General features: G+C 43.8%; 1 protein-coding gene across 2 annotated transcripts in view; it reads right to left on the reverse strand.

The window, feature by feature from the left end:
* Nucleotides 1-356: 356 nt before the first annotated feature.
* The window catches only part of CMIP (c-Maf inducing protein), a 130,205-nt gene continuing 117,754 nt past the window's right edge, over nt 357-12,807 (reverse strand). For both annotated transcript variants that reach the window (XM_056500524.1, XM_056500525.1), the window contains exons 15-21: nt 11,234-11,350; nt 9,706-9,846; nt 8,743-8,790; nt 7,865-8,011; nt 6,318-6,423; nt 5,215-5,285; nt 357-2,346 (exon numbers count right to left, since the gene is read on the reverse strand). In XM_056500524.1, coding sequence (XP_056356499.1) covers nt 2,293-2,346; nt 5,215-5,285; nt 6,318-6,423; nt 7,865-8,011; nt 8,743-8,790; nt 9,706-9,846; nt 11,234-11,350 — 684 coding nt within the window. In that variant the 3' untranslated portion in view covers nt 357-2,292. The remainder of the gene's footprint in view (nt 2,347-5,214; nt 5,286-6,317; nt 6,424-7,864; nt 8,012-8,742; nt 8,791-9,705; nt 9,847-11,233; nt 11,351-12,807) is intronic.

Consider the following 12,807-nt stretch of genomic DNA (forward strand, 5'->3'; position numbering starts at 1 on the left):
CCCTAAAACACATCTTCATGTACAGAAACCCCCACTAGCCTGGAGATGCCCTAGTGCTTCCCTCATTCAGGCAACCAGTGCAAGGAATTTCCTCACCCCTGCAACTCCTTTGATGGCCACTCCAAGGACCCCTCCAGCCTTTGGGGAGGGATGCAAGAACAGGACACACAGAGCTCAGCTGTCCTCCTCCTTCTCCTCCTCCCTTCTAGGTAGTGGTTCCTCGAGCCTGGGGAGTGGTGGCAAACACCCTGCTGGTTCTGCTGGTCCCCCTGCCCTGGGGTCTGCACCTCCCAAAGCACCCCCACATCACCAGCCAGCCAAAGCCTCCTCCAAAGAAAACACAAAGCACGCAGCTAAAAGATATTCACTTACAGTTTATTTTTGCCTGAAATTATTTCACATCTCTTTGTACACAGCTACAGAACAGTAGTAGTAAACCATTGGTAAAAGCAACAGTGCTAAGGAAAATGTTGGCATTTTTTTTCTTTTTTTTTTTTTTTTTCTTTTTTTTCTTCTTCTTCTTCCTTCCCATACTGCATCTTCATACAGTCTGGGATTTGAAGGGGGGAAAAAACCTGACACACTACATGAGTTAAGACTCAATTTCTGTTTCATTATTAAAAAAAAAAAAAAAAGAAAAGAAAAAAAAAGAGAAAAACAACATCATTTGGGATGGGGTTGTCTACACAGCAACAAACTTTAAAAAAAGAAAACAACAAAAAAAACCTGAACAAAAAAGCTTGGCTTTCCATTGAATAAGATTAAATATATATATATATTTATATAAAAAATTACATTGGCTGTATGTGAAACCTTGAGGTGCTGAAGAATAAAATAAAAGTGTTAAACAGAGGAAAAAACTTTTTGTTTTGTTTTTGTTTTTTTTTAAATAAGCAGCTCTGTACAATGAAGGCTCATTATGAAAAAAAAAAAAGTCAACAGCATAGTTATAAAAGAAACCACAATTTTTAAAAAATCATCCTCTAAGCAACTGTGGAATTTGAAAAATGTAGCAGTCACATTTACAGACAGGTCAGAGCTATCGGATCAGCAACACCGCGATTTCCTCAGCCTCCCCAGAGGAACATGCAGAACAATGCGTGCACAGAACAGGGCAGGGGGGGCACAGGACAGGGGAGGGAATGAGGGGAGGGGGAAAAAAAAAAAAAAAAAAAAAACCAACAGAAAAAGCTGATGCACAAAATAGAGGGAGAGCTTTTTTTTTCTCTTTTTGAAATATTGGACGTAAACAGAAAACAACAGAGGCAACTTGTAAAATCTACAGTTTGCAAACACCCCACTGGCAAAATAAACCTCTTGTCCCCATCTCCCGAGTTTAAACCTGACATGGCTTAGAAGACTAAAGGAAGTTTTCAGACTTTGGAAGGAATTGTGACTTTTATTAATCCCTGCACTCCCTCCCCCAACAGCCACGCCCCCCTTGATAAAGATTTTCCTTCCTATTTGATAACATTTGAGGCATTTTGAAATCAAAAAGACAACGCGATGAATGTTGACAAAGAGGGAGTATAATACAGTTTGCATTACTAAAAGGCAATTCTTCAAGGAGGACATTTCCTTAAAAAAAATAATAATAACAACAAGACAGCAAACTAGTTTATACAGTACTATACGCAAAAAAAGGGTAAAAGAATTAACAATTCATAAATAAAAGACAGGTCCCAGACCTGTTATTTGTGAACCATTTTCTTAAATAGGTGCATTATGTAAATCTTATGTACAACAAAATTACTTTGCATAACAACTGCAAGGACATGGGGGGGAAGTGAAAATCATACTGGTTTTGGTTTTCTTCTCTTGAGATTTTTGAAGTTTGATTTTCTGGAGCAAAACTGGTGAAACAGGAGTTCTGGCTGGCTGGGTGCCAGCCAAGGAAACCCAGGTAAGTAAGGACAAAGGAATTTTTTTTTTCTCCACACGGCATAAAACACAAAGGCAAATAAAATCCACAAAGGTGTTTTTTTCCTCTTTATAATCTTCTTGCTGCTACAAAGTCCTTATTTTGTTTGTTTCCTTTTCAATTTGAATTATGTTGATTCTGAAATCACAAAGCTGAAAGAATCCAATGGGGTGCAGGCTTGCCCCGTCCTCCCAACACACACAACTCCACTCTGCTACCCCACAACCACAACTCCTCTCACCAAGTTCCCAGACTCACTGCTCTACAGGAATTGGCCAAAAGTTATTTTCGGGTTTATTTCAATCTGTCTGTTTTAAAAATCTTTTCCTTCTCAGGAGAAGCAAAAGAGAAGAGTGGGAGGCAGGGAGAGTTCACCAGGCTTCAGTGTAGCGGACGTCCACCTCCTTCAGGTTGGGGAGTTTAGCCTGTGAGGGAGGAAAGGTCAGAGTTAGCAACGTGTTCAGGGCTCAGTAAAAAGTTCCTTTCAAATCTCTGGTGTGGGATTATTCCCTCTACTTATCCAACAGAGCAGTGGTATCCAAATCTGAGGAGGAATTTGGGGGGTGTGAAAGAACTTCCTGGGGAAGGAGAGCACCTTGCCCTGCTGTTGCTGGTGGTGATAATTGGCTGTCCAGGGTAGGTAAAGGCCAAAAAAAACTTTGTGTCCTGTGACTTTTTGTGTGACAGCAAGCCTGGGACCTTTGCAGTTGTGAAGACTGTACTTATATTTTGAATGTGGGCTCCCAAAAGAGGATGGAAGCTCCTCCCCTCCCCTGGCAAGGGAAGCACAGAGCCCCACGGGTGCTGAGGATGACAGGCAGCCCAGCAGAGGTAAAGGGCAGACACAGCTCCCTGGCCTGGGAGCTCCTGTGTGGAAACAACCCCTGCACTTACTCAACTCAGAGGTGGCATCCAAATCTGGAGGAGGGCTACAGAAAGGGCCAAAGCACCTCCCAGAACACTGGGAGGATTGATGTGTCAATGCAGGTAGAGGAGTGACACCCTGGGCACAGTGCTGAGCTCAGCACTGAGCTGGGAGAGGCGGCTGTGGCCAAGGAGCCCTTGTAGAGACCCAGGACAAAGTCCCACCTGCTCTAAAATCCATGTACCAGCCACCAGGTCCAGATCACACCCTGATCTTCATTCTTTATGTAAATTATTAGCAAAATGTGCCCATCCAACTTTCGCCATGAAGGCAGTGAACTCAAACTGCAGCAGAGAGACACATGTTCCTCCTTCAGCCTCCACATTGCTGATTTTACCCTCCATTCACTAAAATAATTCATGGAGCATTAGCAACTTTTGGTGTCTTTGTGGTCTTCCTTCCACAGTTCCACTGCTTTTGGCCATCTCATTCCTGGATCACCCCACACAAGGCAGATGGGATCTTTGCTCTGCTCCTACTCCTCAATCCCCTTTCCATGCTCTCTGACCATAATTGCACAGCTAATTGTCTCAAAACAAATAAACATGTTTAATTAGGCCAGGGCATAATTGAGGACTTGGAAGTTTCTAGGAGTCATTATTACCTCACTCCTTGATTTATGTGCACGCATATTTTGATAAGAGCTATTCATAATCCTACAGACACTGCCAGCAAATAATTTTTCAGTTAGGCAATAATGACTTCAGTAGTGGGTGTTTGTTTATTGTCTGGTTCAGCCTGCCTGGTACATATGTGGGTGTCTGTGTGTGTGTAAGTGTGTTTAGTGGGGTGGGGGATGGAGCTGAGAGGAAATGTCATCACTGGCTTGTGCCCCAAATGCTCTCGCAGACCAACGTGAGAAGAAGGAAAGATTTGTATCAAAAAAATGTTCTTTGAAGTCTGAGCTGCTCTTAACAAACCTACAACCATGTGCCCCAGGGAGAGAAGCTACTACCTTTGAACAGACACAGAGCCCTAAAAAAAAGGCCACCAAGATAAAATGTCAGTGGAAGAGGTAAAAGGGTAAAAAGTGATGCCTGCCTGTTTTCTCAGCTTTTAGAATTCTCTTCAATCATCAGGACTTTGCTCATAGGCAGTTTTGCTGTTTGCCCTGGCAAGTCACTTTCTTGTATGGCTGCTAAGGACTATTAATGCCATACCAGAGCAGAGGAAACCAGTTAGGAAAATGTGAGTTTCAGTAAGAAGTGAGTGGCAAAGGGGTACAGAAGCAGGGGTGGGACTGGGGCAGCCTTTCAATAGATGGGATTTCAGAGCCCTGGGCCAAATACAGCATTGACCTTGATTGTCTGCAAATGCCTGGGCCCTGATACAAGCTCCATTGTGTGAACCCATCTGCAAGCCAGCTGTTAATTGCAAGGACCTCTTTGCATATACAACTGTGACACAAGTTTTTAAAACGTGATCTTGAAAACTCCATGCAAGCAGCATTGCAGCTGAGTCCCTGGGGGAGCCCTGGCTCCACAGCCAGAACCAAAGATAGATGTTTGCAGTGAATTTTGAAAGCAGAGGACTTGCTTCAAGTTCCAAACTCAACTCAAGGTTGTGACCTTTTAAGTAAACGTGGCCCAATCTGTTTCAACATCCAAGACAAGCAAATGTCAAGTTTCATCTTAAGTCCTTGGGTCTCTAAGGTAAGATTTTGGGAGATGCAATTCACACAGAACAAAGGCAAAGTTCATGTGAAGTCATGAAAGCCAACACATCTCAGGCAAGCTCTGAAATCACCTGGAGCTAAGTCCTGGTTCTTTACACCATTTTGCCTAAGTGGTTACAAACTCACAGTAAAACCAGACATTATATGTCATATTTCAGAACTGGGCATCTGTGCAGACAATTCTGCTCAGAGCCCAGTTCCAGTCCTAGAGGTGTCAAGATAAATCTGCATCCTCCTCGATGCTTTCAGTTCTCCCTTTGCATTCCAAATCAAAGCTTCATGATACTGTTCACCCTAGTTACTTTTGGTCCTGTTAACAGTACAGGATATGGTGTGCACTAGATTGTACCTGTCTCATCAGGTATCCTCATCAGAAACAATCAATATGCTTCTATTTATGAAATTTTTACTGATAAAGCCTTTACTGTTGATAGCACAGGCAAAAAGATTGAGCTGTTGATTCTATCTCATACTTCTCCATTCAGTATATTAAATATTTCCTGGGTCCATCAAAGCCAGCAACCTCACAATGCTGCTTTCAGTCATTATATCCACAAAATAATTCACTTCACCCTCTTTAGATAACTTTCATGCTATCCACTCCACAGAGTCAGCTCTCCTTGCCCTAGGCATCACACCATAACCTTGCTACAAGCCACTTCTTATCTTTAGAGGATGCAATTTCACAATTACCTTCAGATCTTCATAGGTATCTGCTGAAAGTTTGGTGCTGTTCATATTTAAACTACACAGGCTCTTCATGGCTAAAAGAGAAAACACACAGATATTTATGATCATGCTGCATTTTCTTAAAATATCATACTTACAGTAGGTCAAAGCATAAGCAAGATATGACTATGTACAGCACTCCCAGGAAAAAGCTGAATAGTGTAAAATATAGAAATACAAATGGATAAACAGCTGTTTGGGCCCCCATCCAGGAAAAAGTCCCTATTTAGGAAGGGCCATTAAGCATATGCTTAAGACTGCTGACTTCAAAGGAGTTCAGTCAACTCCTCATAATCGGTTTCCTGCACATTATTCTGAACAGTGCCCGTTCTCAGTGCTCTGTGTGGTGCTTTCAGGGGCCATGCTGATCTGGCACTCCTCCCTCTCCTCCCCCCATTCCCATTTTAGGCTCCAGTACTTAGCAGAATAGTTTCCTAAGATGAGCCATAACTACTGGCCTGTCTGGCACGTCTGCATAGGATCCAGCCTATTAAAGTAGCCCTCCAAGCCCAGCAGTGAGGTTTGTAATGCACTGCTGGGTGCAAGAGGGAGCTTCATTCCAGCACGTTGAGCAGCTCTCAGTGCTCAGGGAATCCTGAATGCTTTGCTCTGCCTTGCCTTGTTTAATCTAAGGGCAGGGAGAGCTTCATCTCCCCAAAAATGAAGAAACAAAAATTGCCAGGAGTATGGAACCTGCTGCACACAGTTGCTGAACTGACTCAGAAGATGCCAGATGGCTTTGCAATCTTCCCCTCCTGCACCACAAAGGCAGGTCCCACCCAGAGGGGATACAGGAAGAAATCTGGGAGGCCCCTGGGCAACAGGCCACCACATGAGATGGGGACAGGTGCCATTAGTGAAGCCAGAGGCAAGATCCAGAGTACGGCTCAGGAGGACAAAGCCCACAGGAAGCCACCCAGTGCCATGAGGCTCAGGTCACCACCCCGCAGCCTGTCCTGATTCCCTACATCAGAATCTCAGCGCTGTAGCACTGGAAGATCCATCTCCTGCCCAAAGCCCTGTGACCTGCTCAGAAGGCAGAGTGTCCCCAGAGCCCCGTCACTCACAGCTCAGGGCCAGCAGCCCGGCGTCCGTCACCGGGGTCTCGCACAGGTTGAGCACTTGCAGCATGGTGAGGTGCTCGGACAGCAGCCGCAGCCCCGCGTCGCCGAACTGCGGGCACAAGCACAGGGGTCAGCCTGGACCACCCGGGGCAGGAGCCCCAGTGCACACTGAGCCACACAAACGGGGCAGGAGCGAGCTCCCTGTGAGCCCCACTGCTCACCAGTGACGGCAGAGAAAGCAAACAGTTTTATCCCTGCCTCACAGGCGGGGAGCAGAGAAATTAAGTGACTTGTGTGCACTTAACCACAGGCCAGCCCTTAATTAGAGTGGTGCCTTTGAAGGCTGGACTTTGTACGAGCGGGCTCCCACCCAGGCTATACACGATGGTTATGGCAGCCTCAGCCAGTTCCCAACCACATCACATGAAAAAAAGCACAATGCAAGTGGTATTAATTAGCTATTTTGGTCTCAAGAACAATGCACTATTGATTGGTAATTGTTCTATTGACCCACTTGGTTTCTGCTGTTTCTAAATTCTAGATTAATGGAAACCAGGATATAGCGAAATAAAATGGAATCTAAACAATTTTCTTTTTTTAATAAAAAGAAAGCCCCCCACAAAAAGCAGGCTCTTTGTTCAGTGAAATCAGACTCATTTTGAACAAGAAGCATGAAAGTTTTTCAAATGCAAAAGTTACATCGTTAAGACAAATCTGGAGGAGACACAAACAGCCTTGAAACAAGTGAGCAATCAGTTTCTACTTCATATTCCCCATGCAAAAAAAAGGGTATTTCTGGGATACAAAGTAATTAGGAAAACAAAACAAAATATTTACATGACACTTTGGTTAAAAAAAATGCTGCTTTTTGTGGTTGCACTGACAATAATCGTATTTTCAGAGAGCACTGCAAATAGGTGCTAACAGAAAATGGGGAAAACCTACTCAGTGGAGAACCTCAGAGAGCAACACCAGCAGGGAAACACAGAAGAAAAATTTAATTTTAGAAGTTTCTTCAATCAACAGCAGAATAATTTATTCAGTTAACTTGAGTCTTTTTTTGCTTACAAAATAATCACATTCTCAATATAATTTCCTTCTGCTTATTCATTATCTGAGTTTCTTTTTTTGCTGTTGGGTTGATCTGCTTTCAAGCAATTCACTGCTGCACAAATCTGTGCTTTGCTTGACCACAGCATTTTTTCATCCTAACTGGGTGAAAGCATTTCCCAGATGAACAGCAGCACAGTTTCTACTCAGTACACAGCAGCAACCATGTCCAACTGGAACATTCAACCCTAGACAGCAGCAACACTTTATAATAAAAAAAAAAAAAAAAATTAAAAATTGGAGAAAAAAAAAAAGGGGTGAAGAGAAAAAAAATCAGCTGGCAAGATGAGCTAAACCACAGGAAGGCCCTGTAAAAATAGCAGGAGGACAAAGTCATCTAAGCAAGTCTCTTCACACACTCTTCCTGTGCTGACGTAGGTGGAATTTCGGAATTAGTCAGCACTGCTTCCTGCTCGAGTCCCAGGCTGCAGAGCACTTACCTGAGTTGACCACAGGTTCAGCTGCTTGAGCGAAGGCAGTTTGATGAGGTGCTCAGCACAAGCACTTGTCACATTGGTGAAGGCCAGGCTGAGGTTTTCCAGATTCCCAAAAGATCCCGAGCTTAGCAGGCGGGCCAGGTCGGCATCCTGGAAGCAGAAGGAGGTTGGTGAGATGGGATGGCCAGGCTGGGAGCGTGCAGTGGCACCGATACTGGAACCAGAGCGAGTTGCACAACTGTTCCACTTGTTTACAGTAACAGAGAACCACACAGAGCAGTTTCTGTTTGTTTGGCAACCAGCTGGGCTCTTGTGGCAGTGTTGCTTCACACACCCTGGGAAAAATTTGTCCAAACATTAGGACAAAAATGTCCTTTGCGTGTGTATCCTTACAAGACACAAAGGCTTCAGTGTCAGAGCAAATGCTGAAGATGGGTCTTTAAACATCATGAAGATTTAACCACGAGGTCCAGGTCTCAGCTGTGCTCAGCACCATTACCTGGTATCAATGAAGTTAGTCTGGCTTTGCACCAGGCTTAAATGCAATAGTGCTGGGTCTCTTTGAGACTTCCATAACTAAAATCCTGAACTGGACATTGTGAAGTTTGCCCTTGTAATGCAAAACTCTGTCCCCAGAGCTGCCATTCCAAATCTGAGCAGCACTATAAATGTGACAGCCTGCTGCTGGTGTTGGAAACTGCTGCACAGACCCAAGAGCAGAAATGTGCCCTCAGTTGTGTGAACTCCAGTTGTGTTGACAGAACAAGTGGAATGGCTCCTCACTCAACTGCCCAAAACCACTGTGCCACATGGCAAACATAAATCAAGTGTTTAAATATGGAAAGACAAAGCTTGCTTTTCTATTGACATGATCAACTTACTGTGGACTTGGATGGCAGTGTTAACCTTGTGGGGCCACCTTTTCTTTGCTGTAAAAGAGAAGATATTTTGGTCAAACAAGTTGCCATTCTACATTTCAGACTCACTGAAGTACAGCAAGCTCCTCACTAGCACAAACCCTGCTCCCATTTCAAAGCCTCCCGCCAGCTCTTCCACCTCATCCCTGCTTTCCCTGCACTGAGTGTGCCTGTTGCTCCCCAGGGGACACTCACTAACCACAGCTAAGTGGGTCTTCACGCCATTTGCTTCAGCCTGCCAGCATTTGGCTACTTTCACTTGAAAGGAAACAGCTTTAAAATGCTGGGCAAAGTGAGCAAAGCGGTTAAGATGGCGCAGCTGATAAAATCATTTGCTTGACTTCAAAAAAAACCATCCACTTTTCAGGCTGGGAGAAGGGGTTAAAGACAAATATAAATGTGAAAGAGGGAAGAGGAAGCTTGTGGGTATGTTTGCACAGGTGAAAAAGTGCTAATGCAAGCAGGTCCATTTTAAATCTGTAGGTCCTCTCTTTAAAATCAGGAAGAATCTTTTCCTATAGGCTCTAGCTCTGAGAACTAGACCCCAAAGACCATCTCAGTGAAATACTGTGAATACCAGAGCATTCAGAAATGCTGGCCAGCACCAGAACCATTTGTTACTCATATGTCAAAAGGTGGCAGAATTTGACAAGCTGACTTGTAAGATCTTGGGACAGCAGGGTTTCACCTTTACTCCTTCACACAGATCCTAAGCAGGTTATTGAATATCATTCATAAACATAGTATGGGATTAGTCACATCAGTAAATATCACACAGTATATATATTCACAGTAAAATCCTCTGAGGGCTGCTCCCATCCTGTTGTTAACTGGGAATTTCACACCCGGCTTGTCTTTCTTCTGTACCTCCATTTGTGGAGAGCACAGAGCCCAACGTGCTATGGCAATGTGTGCAGGGTGACATACCAGCTCCTTTAACTCCCTCTGCCTCTCACACAGCTGTTCATACATTCTCTTTCCCACGTCTGTGCTTTCCAGGGTGGAGATGATCTGGAGCTGGGTGTCATTATTGTCAATGATGTTGTATTCCAGCATCAAACACAAAATCTAGCAGCAGAACAAAAGGACAGTGGTCAGTGCAGGGCTTTCATTCAATTTCTTTCAAATATCCTAATTACACTGGATATGATGGTTTAAATTCCTGGGTAATTTTTTAAAGCATGCATTATGGAGGTTAGATTAGAGGATATCACAGCAATATTTATGGCCCTTCCAACACACAAAATTAATTTTTTATTTGTAAAGAATGAATGGCTCCAAAAGCCAGCCTGTCTATCCTGCCTCCCATTAGAGCTCATTTCTTCTGAGTGAGAGGTGCAATTATTTGCATCAGACCTGGGAGATGGCTCCATGCCACAAGCCCTCTCCAGAACAGGTACAATCAATCCAGCATTTGCCAGGTCCATGGGCTGGGCACTGGCAGAGCTGGAACACTGCACACCAGCAGCAGCAGAGCCAGGCAGCTCCTTAAGGGCTGGATTTTCCATCCCTAAGTGCTGGGGTTTCTGTGCAAGCAGAACACATGTGTGAAGTGCACCCAGTCCATGAGGCAGGATGGGTAAAGGGAAGAGGCTCCAAGAAAAGAAGGATGCTGGGCTGTGTGGCCAGGACTTCCTCCATCTCACCCTGGGGAAGGGACTGCCAGGAGCAAGTCACATCTCAAGGGATGATTCCAATGGGTCACACAGACTTATGATACAAGCTGCCCCTCCATGCTTGCCTTTCCTTTTCAGCTATGCATCATGCCATTGCAATTAAAATGCAAAGCTTTTATTCCCTCCACAATTTCAATTATTTTTAATGAAGAAAATAAAATCCAGCAATATTATATTCAAATGCATGCAGCATGCTCCTTTGTTTACCGGATTAAATTAGCATGCACAAATCTAAGTCACTGAAAAACTGCAACTCCTTCCACCTATTTATCTACTCTCTGCTGATAATGACATTTTCCAGGAAACTTCTCTTAAGAAACCCAGAAAAATATGTATAAACTATCAGCACAACAAAAATAACAAATTATAAGCATAAAAAATGTGTATGAATGCAAGAAAATAAGGTTTTATAAAGGCACTTCCTGTGCACTGTTCATCTTGCAGATGGCAAGACAAGATTCATTTCATCATGGAAAAGCCTTGTGGCTGTGAACTGTGATCTTTCACCACAGCTTACACCACCATGGCCATTTATTTCCCATCCTAACCTCTCCAGCTGCATTACAGCAAACAATCTCTTTCTCAAAAAATTCAAGCAAGCACCTTTCATTTAATTCACACTCATATCTACAGAACAACAATATTCTGTTCCCCTTAATTCAGAGAAACACAACCACCCACTGCTGGTGTGTGATATAACACAGAGCCAGTTCTGGGAAAGGCAGGGTGAACCTGAACACTGCTCTTAAATCTCTATGCCACATGTTTTTAGGGCTTACCTCTACCATCGTCTGGTTACCCCTCAAAGCCAGCAGCATGCAAGGCCCCAGTTTATTTTCAGCCAGTGAAAGCAGGAACTTCTTTGTTTTATAGCAGGATCCCATCAAAATATGAACCTGTTCAAGAAACAGAGGTAAAATTAGGTGTGTAGGCCTAAGAAACACATATACCTCTGTTGTTAAACAGTCAAAAAGTGTTAAGTATTTGCAATAAACCTAAAGAAATGAAGGCTCTCTTTACAGTTGGGGTTGCAGCATCTCAACAGCTTTACTGCTGAGTGGAAGTGACTTTTCCAAGGTGGTGATGCCCAGTGAGATCTGAGAGAGTGGGAAGTTTTTCTCCATGAAGGAACCCAGCTGACAGCCTGATAAAGGCTCCCCAGGAAACATCAGAGCAGCTGTGCAATTGCCCCCACTCCCAGTAACCTGATGAGCCCAGCCCCAGGGAATCACCGGGGATTTTGCTTTCGCATCTGTTTGCGCTTGGGTTTCTCTGGAAATGGCAGCTGGGGAGCAGGGGCTGTGTGGGCTGGGTGTCAAGGTAATAGGCAGTGCTGCTGGCAACCTGCTGCCCTTGGTTAAGGGGTGCTGACAGACAAAATCACCTGTTCAGGATGACCAGACAGGACCTGGCTGGGGAAGGAAGGACTGCTTTAAGAAAATCTGGCAGTCCTGAGCACTAAGTCAGAGATGACTTCATGGATTTTCATGCTCTTGGACCACTACCCTACTTTCTCTTTTGCTCAGTTTTCCCTGAAAGGAAAGAATTGCTGAGAACATCCTCTGAGTGACATTCCTTCGAGTCCTTGAGATGACAAAACTGCTCTGCAAGCTCCAGAAAGCACCATGTGATATCACATAGGAATGCCTATGGCAGAGATGCAAAGCCACTTGTACAAATCAAATATGTCTCTTCTCAGAAGAGAAGTTGGTCATAATATTTCCAATGTAAAATCCTTAGAGATTAAATGCAGGGAAGTCTGGGTTCCTAGAAGAAAGTCTTATTTCATAGTCCAGATGGCTGATTCACCATTTGCTGCAGAGCACTACGTGAGAATTTGCATTTTGCAATAGCCTAGGCAGGAAGAGCTCCATTATGTGGACTCAACATCAGCACTACCCTACAATAACCTTGTAAATACATTCTGTGGCCCCCCTGGCTCATGGCATTGCCTGCACTATGTTCAATACTGCTGAAAATATCACAACCATGCCATGATGAGGTCAATTCTATATGAATCACGGCTTAATTATCAGCAAGCTCTTTAGAAAAACAGAATTTATTTTCCTTAAGCATCCATCAGTTCAGGTGGCCTTTAAAAATGTGAACCTCCAAGCCAAAAGGGATTTAATTTCATGCAGTTTTCATTAAGTTTTTTTAGAGGTTTTCTTGAGCAATGGAAAATACTGACACTGACAGTAAAGTAACATTAGGTGCATCTCAGAACAGGGTGTTTTTTCAACTTCATGGTTAGTCGTTAGCAGCTCTTTAAGTATTTATCAACATCCTTGCAAAGGGCACAGAGAATTGCATATTAATGTGTGTTAGCATTGTGCTTTCTCATGCACACCAT

Source organism: Oenanthe melanoleuca, chromosome 11 (assembly GCF_029582105.1).
Source record: "Oenanthe melanoleuca isolate GR-GAL-2019-014 chromosome 11, OMel1.0, whole genome shotgun sequence".
Lineage (NCBI taxonomy): Eukaryota > Metazoa > Chordata > Aves > Passeriformes > Muscicapidae > Oenanthe > Oenanthe melanoleuca.